General features: G+C 36.5%; 1 protein-coding gene across 1 annotated transcript in view; it reads right to left on the bottom strand.

Moving 5' to 3' along the window:
* LOC133191259 (histone-lysine N-methyltransferase 2C-like) overlaps positions 1 to 15,996 on the bottom strand; it is a 70,688-nt gene that overhangs the window by 26,321 nt on the left and 28,371 nt on the right. Inside the window, exons 40-49 of the mRNA XM_061327014.1 lie at positions 14,178 to 14,884; positions 12,344 to 12,430; positions 10,641 to 10,773; positions 9,152 to 9,247; positions 7,659 to 7,819; positions 5,993 to 6,296; positions 4,220 to 5,628; positions 3,991 to 4,026; positions 3,716 to 3,855; positions 3,397 to 3,602 (exon numbers count right to left, since the gene is read on the bottom strand). Coding sequence (XP_061182998.1) covers positions 3,397 to 3,602; positions 3,716 to 3,855; positions 3,991 to 4,026; positions 4,220 to 5,628; positions 5,993 to 6,296; positions 7,659 to 7,819; positions 9,152 to 9,247; positions 10,641 to 10,773; positions 12,344 to 12,430; positions 14,178 to 14,884 — 3,279 coding nt within the window. The remainder of the gene's footprint in view (positions 1 to 3,396; positions 3,603 to 3,715; positions 3,856 to 3,990; positions 4,027 to 4,219; positions 5,629 to 5,992; positions 6,297 to 7,658; positions 7,820 to 9,151; positions 9,248 to 10,640; positions 10,774 to 12,343; positions 12,431 to 14,177; positions 14,885 to 15,996) is intronic.

Below are 15,996 nucleotides of genomic sequence, written 5' to 3'. Positions count from 1 at the left end.
TCTAAACGCTTGTAGATATAGAGCTGATTTTTGGTATGTGGCTTTACCTTGATCACTTATAGATCAAGTTTGCATTTCGTCCCGCTTCATTAATTTTTGTCTGAATTATGGCTTTTTCAATTTTTACGGGAACCAGATTACACTTGCCGGTAGGGGACTAGTATTGCTAATGCAATACTCTCAGAATGCTTGTTCCATTAACCTTTCAAGTACATTACTTACAGTGATTAATTATCAAAAGTAAATGGCAAAGGGGAATAACTCCTCTCAGTAGAATACAAATTAATAGAGCCCTGGCCAGGACCAGAACACTTGACCAAATGGTCCAGGTGTTCAGAAATCTGGTAAAAATACTCTTCCTTATTAAAACTTTTACTCTTTTTGCCTCTGATATGCCCAGGTGCAGAGAAGATTTTTAAAGAAATAATGCATTTTTATTACAGATTCACTATATTATCAATAGAGCCCCCCCCCCCCCTCCCCAGCAAGAAACACCAGATCCTCTCACCCTGGGACCAGAAGTTTGCTCATCATAAGTAATCACTTTGTTTATCTGCTTAACACTAAGAGTAGACAGGACTATTTAATAGAATTAATGCATTTTCACTATATTATCAAGAGCCCCACCCTTACACCAGCACATCTGACCCAGGGGTCATGCAATTCACTACTCTGGAAGAAGCACTCTTGCTCATCATAACTATACACTTAGCTTCTTTGCTTTTTAACCAGGAACAGAAAAGAATATTTTCAAAGAAATTTTGCTTTTTCACTATATAATCAACAGAGCCCCCCCCCCCCTTTTTTCACCAGAACCCTTGACCCTGAGGCTATGAATTTCATAATTTTGGTAGAGGCATCCTTGCTTATCATAACTATGTATTTAAATTGTGTAAATAATACTCAGGGGCAGAGAAGAAGATTTTCAAAGAAATAATTCACCTTCACTATAGGATCTCTATAGCCCCATCCTAACACCAGAACCCCTGATTACTGGGCCATGAATTTCACAATTTTGGAAGAGGCATACTTGCTTATCATAACTATGTATTTAATTTGTTTAAATAATACCCAGGAGTAGAGAAGAAGATTTTCAAAGAAATAATGCACTTTCACTATATGATCTATATAGCTCCACCCTAGCACCAGAACCCCTGACCCTTGGGCAAGAATTTCACAATTCTGGTAGAGTCACTCTTGCTTATCATAACTATGTATTTAATTTGTTTAAATAATACCCAGGAGCAGAAAAGAATATTTCCAAAGAAATAATGCACTTTCATATATGATCTATATAGCCCCCCCCCCCCCCCCCCCACCACCACCAGAACCCCTGACCCTGGGGCTATGAATTTCACAATTTTGGTAGAGTCACTCTTGCTTATCATAACTATGTATTTAATTTGTTTAAATAATACCCAGGGGCAGAGAAGAAGATTTTCAAAGAAATAATTCACCTTCACTATAGGATCTATATAGCCCCACCCTAACACCAGAATCCCTGATCCCTGGGCCATGAATTTCACAATTTTGGAAGAGGCATCCTTGCTTATCATAACTATGTATTTAATTTGTTTAAATAATACCCAGGGGTAGAGAAGAAGATTTTCAAAGAAATAATGCACTTTCATATATGATCTATATAGCCCCCCCCCCCCCTATCACCAGAACCCCTGACCCTGGGGCTATGAATTTCACAATTTTGGTAGAGTCACTCTTGCTTATCATAACTATGTATTTAATTTGTTTAAATAATACCCAGGGGCAGAGAAGAAGATTTTCAAAGAAATAATTCACCTTCACTATAGGATCTATATAGCCCCACCCTAACACCAGAACCCCTGATCCCTGGGCCATGAATTTCACAACTTTGGAAGAGGCATCCTTGCTTATCATAACTATGTATTTCATTTGTTTAAATAATACCCAGGAGTAGAGAAGAAGATTTTCAAAGAAATAATGCACTTTCACTATATGATCTATATAGCCCCACCCTAGCCCAGAACCCCTGACCCTGGGGCTATGAATTTCACAATTTTGGTAGAGTCACCCTTGCTTATCATAACTATGTATTTAATTTGTTTCAATAATACCCAGGAGTAGAGAAGAAGATTTTCAAAGAAATAATACACTTTCACTATATGATCTATCTAGCCCCGCCCTAGCACCAGAACCCCTGACCCTGGGGCCATGAATTTCACAATTTTGGTAGAGGGCTCAATGCTTATTACAATCATGCCAACAGTTTGACTGCTTGATGTCCAGGAGTTAAGAAGAAGATTTTTAAAGATAGCACTAATTTTGATGGTTTTAGCCCCACCCCTCAGGCCCCAGGGGGGCAGGGACCATGAAATTCACAATTTTTGTACCCTTTCACCCATTGATGCTATATGCCAAAATTGGTTGAAATTGGTTCAGTGGTTCAAGAGAAGAAGCTGAAAATGTTCAAAAGTTTACGACCGACAGGCGACTGACGATGGACGACGACGGACGAAAACAGATAGCAATAGGTCACCTGAGTGACTCAGGTGACCTAATAAAAAAAATTACATTTTTGATGAATATTCACATTGTAATTCTGAACGTTACCCCAAAACAGTCATTTGATAATTAAATCCTGTGCTAGTGCAAAAAGGTCAACAAAAGAAGTTTGATAAATAGAGTGTCTCTCATTCGTTTGCGGTGAAAAGTATATATTTTAATCACTTTTTGTAATCATTTGGGTACGTTCTTCATCATATTAAAGATTGAAAACATTCTGACAAAGACTTTTGAAAAATATTTACAAATTTAGGTGCCAAATTGACTAAAAAAATATTGAGCACATTTGCCTATATTCGTTGAAATGTGGACTTAATCTTTTATGTCAATTGAATAAAACAAAATTTAGTATTGAATAATATTGCTTAATACAGTTCAGTTAATAAAGTCTATAAACGATGATGTTTGAAGAAGTATTGTTGAGATTTTCTATATTCTCTTTACGACCAGTACCCCTAAAAATGGCTGAAAATATGTAGTCGCAGTGTAAAATTATCATTCCAAGTTGCACAGGCTGCACTTCATTTAATAACAAGGAAACATACTATATATTTTTAACTGATTGATAAGCGAGTGCTAATTTATCATTTTGAAAAGTTTGAAAATCTTGTGACAAAGACTTTCCGACATAGGTTCTACCTTAAAAGAACTTTAAGTACGCTGTGACAAATTTCCGTGGAAAATTTGTGACTGTGAACATAAAGTAAATTAATCCTATGCAGATAAAAGTACATCTAGAGTAACAGTAAATTGCTTCTCTGCAAGTCTGAAACACTGACATACATGTACATTGTAGTTTCATATATTCAATACTGTAAGAGGACACTAAATCCATGTACTTAATTAAATACTGACCTGTCATTGGGGGTTGAGGGGGTGGTTGTTGAGGAGGATGAATTCCCATGGGGCCCATACCAGGGGGCTGACCCCCATAAGGACCAGGCATCCTAGGAGGCATCTGTTGTCCTGGCATTCGTACAAATGGTGGTTGACCTGGGGGGATCTCTGGTTGTCCGTAAGGCCTCTGCACATTTTGATTCCAGTTTGGGTCCCCAGGGTGCCTACAAATGAAGTAAAATATAAATCAGACATTTACTCTTATATACACCGTATAAAAAATATTCACCATAAGATTAATTCCTACTAAAAATTGTTCAAGCATCCATTCTCTTACCTCATTCCCTCCATACGGGGACGGAATTGTCCCATGGGCATTCCCGGTCTAGGTGGTTGACCCATCATTCCCTCAGGTGGGGGCCGCTGCATTATTCCCATTGCTTGTTGCTGGGCCTGCCTTTGCTGTTCCTGCTTCTCCTTAAATGAAGCATACATAACTGATAACATAGTATATTGACCTTCAGTACTTCCAGGAAGCTATGGATTAAGATTATTTCTAGGGGAAAATCCCATTCTAAATGAATTATACTTAATGGCCTATACAAAACATACTTGTTTCAGCTTAATCTTCTCGTTACCCTCTTCATACTAAAATATGAGGATGTTATCTCAAAAAATATATGTGTCTGCAGATACAAATTTAGTTTATTTGATGATGTGGTGCATGAAGTTCCAGATTAGAAATAACAAAACAGAAATATCCATGTAAAATAGTGCAATTTTTGAAATGTGCGATAAGTGCCACATCTGAATAATCTGCTGAATATTTAATATGTTTTACCTGTTCCAACAAATCCTGTATCAAGAGCGGTTGTTCCTGAAGTAGCTGAGGTCGTACATTTCCCTGTGATCCTGGGGAAGATGTTGTGACAGGTAATGTCATTCCCCCCATTTGTGGCCTCACGCCTGGCATTCTCTGCCCTGGCATTCCATAAGGAGGCATTGAAGCTGTGGTCTGAGTGGTTGGTGGGTGACCCTGCACTTCTGATCCATGAGGTGCTTGGGAAGTAGCCATGTGAGGCACAGCAGATGGATCCATAGGATGCATCTGTGAAGTGGGGGTCTCCATTCCATGTCCCATTGGATGACTGGATGCTCCTGAGAAAGGTGGTCTACTTCCACTCATAGAAGCAGGACCTGGATTTCTCAAGCCATGCTGTGGGACACCTGATTGTCCTCCATACATAATACTGTTGGGTGTGGGAGTTAGAGTAGTTCCTCTTGGAGGTCCTTGCATCATGGGCTGACCATAAGTACCTTGCATGTACTGGTTTGTTGGGGTAATGGTTCCCCTTGGTGACCTTTGACCTGGACTTTGAGCAGGAGTGCCACCTTCCACAGTGGAGTATCCTGTCTGACTGGTGCTTCCAACAGGAAGAGAAAAGGGTGGCTGTGGTTTAGAGCCAGCATAAGGTGACTGTGGAGCAGACGACACTGTTGGAGAGAAAGGAGATTGAGTCTGTGGAAATGGAGACTGTTGACTGTTCATTGGATTGAATGGTGATTGAACAGTTGGTGTCCTAGGTGATGGTATGTTACTTCTTGGTGATGGCATTACTTTTGGAGAGGGTAGGCCAGGAGTTGGTGGTCCTTGACCTGGGGGATAGCTGGAGCCAGGTGAGGGTTGAGGCACCTGATGCAGAGGAGAGTGCATTCCTGCTGCATACGGCCCTCTGGATGCCATTCCTGGATAAGCAGCATTCTGATCAACACCAGGCTGAATTCCAGATGGAGTTAAAGGTCCTGAGCCAGGAGTTCTGGGTAGCTGGTCTTTACCTGGAGCTGAAGTGTCAGACTTGACAGAGTCTCTACGTTCCAGGGTTGGTGGCATGTGTTCGGAGCTCTGTTGTTGTAGGAGGGCAGCAATCTGACTGATATTTTGTTGGTCCTTTTTATCCATCTCACTCATCTGACTACCTCCCTCTGTCCCAATCTTCCTTTCCTCATTTTTCTTCTGACTGAACTCTAAAAACTTTGATTGGAAATCTGGGATTCCAGCTCCTGATTTTGATGTCTCCAGTTCAGAGTCCATTTTGTCTTTGGCTATTTTCATATCTTCCTTATTGTCTGCTTTTTCCATGGCACCATTTTCAACTTCATCCAGATCATCGAAGATGCTCTTGTTTTCATCAAGATTCAGTTCAGTGTCTGTGTCCACAAATTTGATAATGTCAAATGTTCCATCAGAACCTGTTTGGAAGAAAAAAAACAACTTAAAAACCTTTCACATCCCTTGTTTATATAAATAAATACAAACTTAAGTTACCATAATTTAAATATAGATAAATATTTTCAAAACTATACTTGTTAGATTGAAGCAAATTTGAATCATATAACAAACTCATGCACCTTGATGGTAAATGTACCTAAAGCATACAAGTTTGAATAAGAACAAACCTAAGAGATAAACTGACTACCTGTCTGAAAGATTAAGCACCTACATGGAATATCAACAATGACATTGGGTTCACTGAGTACAGTACCTACCTTAGACACCACTGATGTCTGTTTCATTTAGCACCTACTGATACAATATGGTTCTGTGAATAGTTACCTAAGAGATCTATAAGGTCAGTGTCATTAAGCTGTTTCTCATCCTCGGATTCTTTCTTTTCCTCTTTGTTCTCTGTTGTTTTTCCATCCTCTCTCTCTTGTTCAAGCTTCCTCTGTTCTTTCGTACCTTGGGTCATCCTGTTCTGTTCTCCGGACTCTGAGGGGTAAGATTTATAGGCCTGACCCTGACCTGGCATACTGGGCACCTGTTGGGCTCCCTGCTGATTAGGGGGCACTTGCTGACCCGGGACAGGGAAGCGTTCCATTATGTTAGGGAATCTTGGATCATGGCCAGCTAATGGATTCTGTAAACATTTGATATTTTAAAGTGACTATTATAAAAAATATGAAAAAATATCTTTAATAGGATTGAATTACTGTATTTAGGGGAATTTACTTGCAGTGTTGATTTTTGTTACATCTGCACTCTAAGTGCAGTCAAAAATTCAAGAAACAGTAATGAATTTAAAAAAAAGATCTTTATAAACATGTTGAAGAACACTTGCACAAATTTTTATTCAAACTTACTGACTCAAGAGTGAAAGGAAAAATAACTTAAGGAGGTTGGATCCTGTCGTCAAAAGTAATGAGATTTTTTTATCAAGTATATTTTTAGAATCTACACACATAGCTTAATTAAAAATGAAAACAAAAAATGGGGGTCAATGCGCTTCTTTTGGCGCTACAGGGCATTTAGTTTGACCTTTTTGCACTGTAAATACATCATACACATGATTCAATTTTTAAAGTTTTCCTTCCAATATTTTTTTATTCAAATAAATTATGGGAACAAACACAGTCTTATTTCATTTTGAATAGATACATTAAAATTTGTGACAACAAAAAATTTTTAAATTACTTCGCATGTTTAATTATTTGACCTTTTTGCACTCAAAAATATCATTTTTCTGGCATTAAAAATTTTAACAAGCAATAAAATCATTTGAAAGTAATGACATTTTACTGAATTTAAGTAGAATGGTTAAAAATATCTTATATATTCAGAAAATAAAATAAAAAGTGGGGGCCTGTGATGTTAATTTTTAGATAATACTAAAATAGTGCCAATTTTAAGCAAAAGTTAGGGCTATTTTTTTTCTGTATTTTTGCAATATATTTGCTATATTTATTAAATATGATGATAAAATTCATGATAGTTTATTTAATATATAATTTAGGACCAGCATGAAACAGTTCACGGCACAGAATAACTCTGTGTGCAGGCTGCATGGAAAAATAGGAATCCAAACTTAACATATTTCAAAGACTTCGAAAGAGAAAAAAGCGATCATTTTCTTCTAAAAATCCATCCGCCACAAGATATAGTTCCTCTCTTAATGCTTTTGATATGGAACTTAATCATGGAGTTTTAACTGAATATCGTTTAATTGGTATTGTAGAATCCAAATTTATTGTAAGAACTAAAACATTATGCAGAATTTTTTAAATATAGGTTAAGACAAAAATCTGCTCAAAAGCTCAGGTGCGAACCTCGTTAAATAAGCAAATGAAAAACCCTTTATACAAGTCTTAATTACCGGTAAGCAATCATTAAATTTTTACAAGCCCTCTCAAAAGATAAGATTTATTATGTATTTTTTTTGTCATGCAGATGAAAAATTGACTGCTGTACAATTCATGCTTTACAATAAAGGTACAAGACATACTTGTCCAGGCCTGATACTGGGCAGCTGGCCAGGTGACATCTGTTGGGATTGTTTGGGGGAGTACATTTCTGGCATCATTGGGCCATGGGGACGGGGCTGCCTCATCTGTCCTGGGTGAACGCCTTCATTATAAGGAGGTCGCATACCATAACCTTCCATTTCTGTAAAATAACACAGGTGTTTAGGAATAACAAACTAAAGATATAACCCAAATTCATAATTATATGTAACTCAGTAATTAATCTTAATTAAGACCAACTGATCTGTATCTTCTGTTTCATTTTCCATTGAATATAATACAGTATAGTGGTACAGTTCAGTATAGGATTAGGTAAAAAAAAATCATTAAAAAGTAAAAGAATTTAAAGTAAAGTACAGTTGAACTTCAGCATCTCGAACACCGATATATCGAATACCGTGGATATGTCAAAGTGATTTAGAAGTCCCAACCTCTTATTCTTTAAGTATTTTACCCTGGATATCTTGAATCCTCGGATATCTCAAAGTTTTTTCTCTGTCCCATCGAGTTCAAGATAACAAGGTTTGACTGTAGTCATATACATGCATTAACTAAGGACTGTGTAACAATTAACAATGAATCAACCATTACCTACCTAATATCTAGAGAAAAAATGTTTCTAAATGCAATTTGCCTTAAAGACCCTTTACCACTGGCTGGTACAATTACAGTTGAACTTGTGAAAAAAATTGCCAAATAAATTACTAGCAAACAAAATTTGTTGCTCTTGAATAAATAGATTTTATACTGAATCAAGAATTACAAAAAAAAAACAAAGCTGAAAAATGAGTTAATGTGCTAATTAAATCAATATTATGTTTTACAAGGTTTAGAATAATTAAAAGTAATGTACCCCTTGTTTCATGTTGAACTTCTCAAATTAACTGCACACAATGTTACACTTTTTAAAAACTTGATGGGATCGTAAATTCTGTGAAACCTTCAGTCTGAGAGAGATTTTTGTCAGACTGTAAATGAAATGGTTAGTTGGTGCAAAATGGACAACCTTTGTTATGATAATGTCTCTGTATACAATTATGAAACATGTGCATTGCAATAAAAAAAAGTGTACATCAATAAGGAGGGAAGGTGCTTAGATTCGTGCCAACAATGAGCATCAAGTAAATTGCAAATAGGTAAAAATAAAAATCATTTGGTTTTTAAACTTTAGTTTACAAGAATTTTCAAGCTGGGTTCATAGGAGATTATTTATATTATTTCTCTTTGCCATAACCCCTCAACAAACATGACAAATAAAATGACTTAAAACAGAAGTAATATTTCCATATAAAACATACCATGATTACATGAATTCTGAAGTACACCTACATGTACTCTAATGCAAATTTTGAAAAGTTTTCCTACTGGTAAGGTCAACATCATGAAACTATTTTGCAAGAATGAATTAATTTTTGGACATGCAGAAAATCTAATTTTGATAATAAGATGCCAGCACTACCAAAGGAAAACCTACCAGTGGGGTGGGGGATTTGCCTTGGCCCTGGCATTCGGGGTGGGGCCGGCCACGTCCCTCTGGACCCGGGGAAACGGGTCATCTCCTCAGTATAGGCTGTAGTAAAAAGCAGTGCAATAAAGACATCAAAGTGTGGAAGCACACAGCACAAACAAAGTATAATTAGTAATGGGTATTACCAGAGAGTACTAAGTATCTACACTTGTATATTTACATATCTAGTGTTAGAACAAGAGTACTTCAGAAGAAATTAGAGTACAGTGTCTCAGCTACGAGTAAATGGAGAGGCACCATGCCCCACCCTGAAATCAGTGCACCCTTGTGTCCCCTACATACAGCCCTGTATCCCCTGTTAGCGCCCCACATCACTATGATCATCCTGACCTTCACTCCTCTTATTATTTTGCTCCCAAGCAGATTACCTGATGACAATCAGAATTTTACACCTTCTGGACACTGACTATCATGCAATTTAATTTCGCATTACTTCCAACACAGGGACATATATATACACATTATCAGTTGTTACTTTGATATTCTAAACAGGAGTTCTCAAACAAAAACAAGCTGAAAAACCTCTGAGCAAGACCAAGCTAAATTGTTAAATCTTGTCAGCAATTCCACAGGCAAAATGCCCACATAGAGAAGAAAGAAATCTCTTAAAACCATTCACACTTCATAATGACGTCTACACAAATTACATGGATGCACATGGACATAAAGCAAATTTCTATAAAAATATGTAAAGCCTACCCTGTTATTTTTACATGTAATCAGAGTAAGACTGTCATAGAATCTGACAAAATCAAACGTCAGTTCTAACAAAGATATCTGGAACATTCACATCCCTTGATAAATGATTTACATTTTATCTGATAATGTTTAGGACTTTTCAATGACTCCTTGTACATGTACCTTATAAATAACTTTCTGTGAGGCTTTTTCCATTTCTTTTTTATAACGCAGACTTGGGAAGACAACAATTAGCATTATAACACAAGGAACACGTTATATGTATATATATTACCAGCCAGAATAAAACCAGTAAAACATAAAACAATGAAAGGAACCAGAAAAAATAATATAAATGGGTTAGTTAAGCAAATCTTTAAAACATCTAATGAAACAGAGATTAGTGGCAACAGATAACACATTGTACTGAAAATGTACGATCCTGAACATATTTTCATTAACTAGTTTACATGTCTTCACTCATCTACTGAATATTTTTCTAAACAGTACCGCAGTACTGTGCCAGTAATCCCATACCCCTTTCTTAATTCAATTTTCAGCATGATTTTAAACTATCTGCATAACCATTCTTATTTTATTGAAACTCCCAAACTCTACTTGTTTTCTGAACATAAAATCTTTGAATAAATGCGAAGGTTGAATTGACCATGAGTGTAGATAACATCAATTTAATGTTGAAATGACACGACATAATTAATACAGATGTTGAGCTGGGTGGTGCTGTTTTTAGTCTTACCTGGTGGGTGGCCCTCCCAGGGAGACTGAGGCGGTGTGGCCTTGCCCTGCCTCATTCTGGACTCTGCCTGCTTGTGTAGGATATTTCTCACTTGTTGACTTGTTTCTCCAGCTGATGTCTTGTCCTGCAATCCCTGCTTGTCAAGCAAAATCAGTATATTAAACATCCCTACATCATTCTTAGTGAACTTGGGAAGGATACAAGTCAATATATTTTTTTCCATATTTTAGATACTTTTTGAAATGGTTCCAATCAATCATGTCAAGGAAGAAAAACAATCAAACCTGTACCTGCCAGTGTTAAGCTATGTACACCACATTCTCATTTTTGAATTTATATATTTATATATATGTCAGTGTGTCAGATGACTGTAAACTGTTTCAATTTAAATAATCCCCCCTGGCGCCCCAGAGATAAAGGTAAAAAAAAGATTAAAAAATAAGAAAACCAATCAATGGAAGGCAAAAAGGCATCAAAATGCAGCAGCATGTATGTCAAACATCTTTAATTTTTTTTTTTAATCCAAAAATATTTTGCATGTGTTTTCATAAGGCCAACTTTGTTTTTCCCAACTCAGGAAGAAAAAATTGGGTCGGTAGGTAGGTAAGAAAATTTTTTATCATGGAAAATTTCAATTACAATGCTTATTTTTTAAAATCTATTGCCTACAATATATATATATATATATATATATATATATATATATATATATATATATATATATATATATATATATATATATATATATATATATATATATATATATAAAATAATTGCTGTCTGGAGGTTAAAAAAAGTTTTGAGTCGGGCCATTTTTAGCCAGTTGGTCATGAGAGGGCAACCAACCAATTTTTTAAGATGGCCTAAGTTGAGAATTTTTTACAGACAAATGTGCTTGAACAAAACTTCATAATTAAACACATTTTTAGTACTAGTATACATGTATGTACAATGTAATTACATGTAAAGGTGATGCATCTTGTACGGATGGTAAATAAAGTGCATAAAAATTCTCACAACATAAAATAACTGGACATTCAGTTACCATTTAAGGGGAAACAAAAACAAAAAGACGTTGAATCAGCTGTCCAGATTGTGCACTGCTGTGAGACTGGAGTTGTTAATTTGATTAAGTACTGGTACAACAACACTAACCTCCAATATGGATTCTGAATTTTCTGTACATTCAGAAGAAAACAAGAATCTTCTGTGATTTGTTAGATATGGTGCAGGTTAGATTTTCTAGTGGGAGAAAACAGCTGCTATGTATAGTAGGTTAACAAAAAGCACGTGCAAACTAAATCTGTGACCATCTGACATCTAAGAGCCTCTATCAGCTCGAGGCAACTATTTTCATGTGCCTTAAGTACAATAACTAAATGTACAAAGACACAAGAAGATGGGATTTTCTGGTAAGTCTGTACGCCAACATTCTCATATAGTAACACCAAATATTATCAAAGATTGAGACTCAATGCTGCAAGTCATATCTTTTTTAGATTAACATAAAAACCTATCCCTGCATGCCTTGATGGGGAGTAATATTAAACGGTAATTTTATTGTATGACACATTCCATTTACTATCAAAACCTGGATGATGAGCATGCCATTTTAGAAATCAAATTAAGATGTGTGCTATGTTGGGGTTACAGCTGTCATGCATTTGATCACCTGAAGACAATCCTGTTGTTTTAAGACTTACCAAATAAGGATGTTTAATAGAGGAAAACATTCCAGAGAAAGGGAATAGTGCATGACGTCTACTGGCAGCAGCATACATCTGCTGTAACTATGGCAACAAAAAAAGGTCAGAGGTCAGCAATTAATGACTACCATCAACTCAAAAGAGAAAAGTATAAGCCAGTGAGTTAACAAAAACTAAAATTATGCGTGAAGTCTACAACATCAATATTGTGAACTTTGTGTTCAAACAATCTTGTCCAACTTTTTATGATTTATGCCAATATATTGGATTTATGCATTCTTTTACTTTTGATCTGTGTAAGCTAAATAATTTTTGCCAAGGACAAAATTGTTTTTTAACTTAAAATGTTAAAAGACTGTTCAGGCATGGGCTATCTACATGAATAATCACACAAGTGGTTGTCCAACATAGATTTAATATCAATTTTTGAGAAACGTGTTGAGAAAATTTCAAACTGCATTTTTTTAAAATAACTATAAGCTTGAAACATAGCAATTTTACCACATCAGAAATCTTGCCTTAAACCTCTGTATATTTTGAACACAGAGATTTTTGTCATAATAATTAAACCTATCTGAAACCCCACTTGTGTTACGACATACAATTGCTGCAATTAGCACCTAAGGCTCTGTCTTTTCATTGTCATACTTTTCATTTCTACTGTTTAGTAATACATGAATTACTGAATAAGGAACATGCATAGCTGATATAAATACATGTATCTACAACTACTTGAAACAGCTGATATAAATATCTACTTATACTTAAATCAGCATCATTTAATGTAAAAGCATTTAGAGTTACATAGATTGGCTCATTTCCATTCCATCAGATGTAAGTTCTCAAGTCAGTAATGACAAGATCAGCACATGCTTGGTAGGACTATTTTAGGTGATAGCCATGCATCAAAAGAACCAGACTTGCTATACATAAATCTTTAGTATCCTTGGATCATTTGTTTAAGTAATTTTTTTTAATTATTAAATTAATGCTAATTTATAATAACTGTTTTACATCACTACAGACCTCCGAAGTCTTTCTTGTCCATCATTTGCTTATTGGACTTTACTTGTCAATTCTTAGATGCAAATTGCAGCAATTCACACCATCAAGGGTAATTTCCTAATACAACATATACCAAAAATAACAGAAAGCTTTACATTGCAAACCTCACCAAGAAAACAGTGTAATTAACATAGTATTTAATTTTTTCACAATCTCCCCATAAGTTGCAAAAGCAACAGATCTACCAATGAGGTTTGCAATAGAAAAATCCAAGGAAGCTAAAAAAAAACTAAACAGAGCAGGGAGTTACTTGAATTGTGTGCTCACAGTTGATTCTGATTTAACTGTATTATTAGAATCAAAGGTTAGTGTGCAACAGAAAAGCATTTGAGTAAACCTGCAAAAAACAACACTCTTAAAGGGGACTCAAAGTGAATGATTTGAACTTTTTCTCTTTGAAAAGTCATGTAACTGAACAAAACCAGAAACAAATTCAAAAAATGTTTCTGTCATTTTTGACTTTGGAAAAAAAACCAACTTTGTGTAACATCATGACTAAAAACCTGTGCTTGTGTTGTGCCTTTAACAGTGGTGAGACTTTGTTGATGTTTTTTCCTGTGGATTCTGGAGAATATTGTACTCTTCATGAGGTACCAAGTAGAAAGGAGTGTTACATACATGTATAACAAACACGAGGAGTTGGGTAATATTTTTTTTCTAGTGAAAAAAAAAACCCAAATGAATCACCATGCAGTGAAACCCACTGTGGGCTTGAATAACCATGCAGTGTAGCCCACTGTGGGCTTTTCATGCATTGAAGACTTACTGCAGATTGTTCCCTTGGTGGCTCCATACCAGGGTGTAAAGGTTGCCCATAGACATCTGGTCTTGAAGTGGGTGGACCTGGGGGTCTAAATGGGAGCCTCATGCCTGCCTGTCCACCCATTCTGTACAGTTCAGAAGCTGTACCATGTAATGGCTGTCCCATTGAACCTGGGACTGAGCTGGGTGGATATGGAGGCCGCAGATGATCTCCCATTCTAGGGTACATGTCTCCTGGCTGTCTCCCCCCACCATCTGGACTTTGGACCTCTCCTGCTGGTCTTGGACCAGGAGTACTGGGAGGAAAAGCATAAGGATCCTCAGTGTGGGAGGTCTGAGTAGCTGGCAGAGAAGACTGACGAGAGAATGGTGGCCTTGGACCCCCTTGTGGAGGAACCATTCCTGGCCTAGGTGTGTGAGGTGGCTGTGCATATGGATCAAATGGGTGACCTGGAGTTGGACCATGTCCAGAACTGATTCCCTCCATCGGAGTACCTGAAGGGTTTTCATAGGAATCAGACTCCTGAGCCTGACCAGGCCACTGCAGTTTTGCTGGGGACTTTTGGGGAGTTTGTGGTCCTGACATGGGAGTTGAGGGAGGCTTAACATAAGGATCCTGACTGTATGGGTCCATTCCACCTGAAGCAGTTCGGACAATGGGAGGTCTAGGAGGTCCCCCCTGAGGATGCCGCATTCCTGGTGGTGCCATTACTGTAAAATAAAATAAAACTCCAAATAATAACTAATTCAAAGTCAATTTCACCTTAAAAAGAAATTTAAGAATTAAAATGACACTTCAAAATTATTGTATATTTATATGCACCTAAACAAGGTGTGTTTACGAAACAGTATGTCATAGCTGAGAGTTCTATCTGAGGTTGATGTAACACTTGGACATTGCCAAAACATAACTGTTATTTCGTAATGCTGAAATATTATTGTCAAGATTGAAAAGTGAACAAATAGGCTGAAAAAAGAAAAACCTCTATCTCTGATCTAAAAAACATAAAACAAATGGCCCATGGGCCACAACTTTCACCTCAGTCACTTTGGCCCTGCTGTTCTTCATCAGCAAATTTCTTCCCCATCTGCTCACATGTAAAACTTTAATCTCCTATTGTGGCCCCATACTCCCACTGGGGTCATGATTTGAACAAACTTGAATCTACATGTACACTATTTGAGGATGCTTTTACATTAATATGACTGATCATGTTTAAGATATTCTTGAGAAGATTTTTCAAAGATTTTTTTTCTCATATATTTACTTATAAAACTTTGATCCTCCATTGGGGCCCCACCATACCCCTGGGGGTCATAATTTGAATGAATCTACTATGTCAGGAAGCTTTCACATAAGTTTGGTTCTTGAGAAGATTCTTCAAGACATTCACCCTATTTCTGCATTTTCTGGTTATCTCCCTCTTTTCAAGGACATGGCCCTGTGTTTTAACAAATTTAAATCCCCTTTACTCAAGGATGCTTTATGGTAAGTTTGGTTTAAATTGGTCCAGTGGTTTTGGAGAAGACGAAAATGTGAAAAGTTAACAGAGGAATGGACAGACAGACAGACAATGGATGACAGGTGATCGGAAAAGCTCACTTGAACCTTCCATTCAGGTGAGTAAAAAGAATGTCATATACGGTAATACAGTTTAAAAAGCCATAATACATGTACATGTATATCCAATACTTTAGAGAACAAAGTTGATATTAGGTAATTATTGCTTACTTAATTCAACATGTTGCTGGCATTGAGAGAACAAAGTTGACTCTACAATTCATACTAAGGTTATGATTCTCTACTCAACATATTCCTGGTA

This window comes from Saccostrea echinata, unplaced genomic scaffold, assembly GCF_033153115.1.
Source record: "Saccostrea echinata isolate AGI-Se365-2 ecotype Australia unplaced genomic scaffold, CSIRO_AGI_Sech_v1 ptg000023l, whole genome shotgun sequence".
In the NCBI taxonomy this organism is placed as follows: Eukaryota; Metazoa; Mollusca; class Bivalvia; order Ostreida; family Ostreidae; genus Saccostrea; species Saccostrea echinata.
The sequence above is the reverse complement of the archived record's forward strand: the minus strand, read 5'-3'. Positions and strand labels throughout refer to the sequence as shown.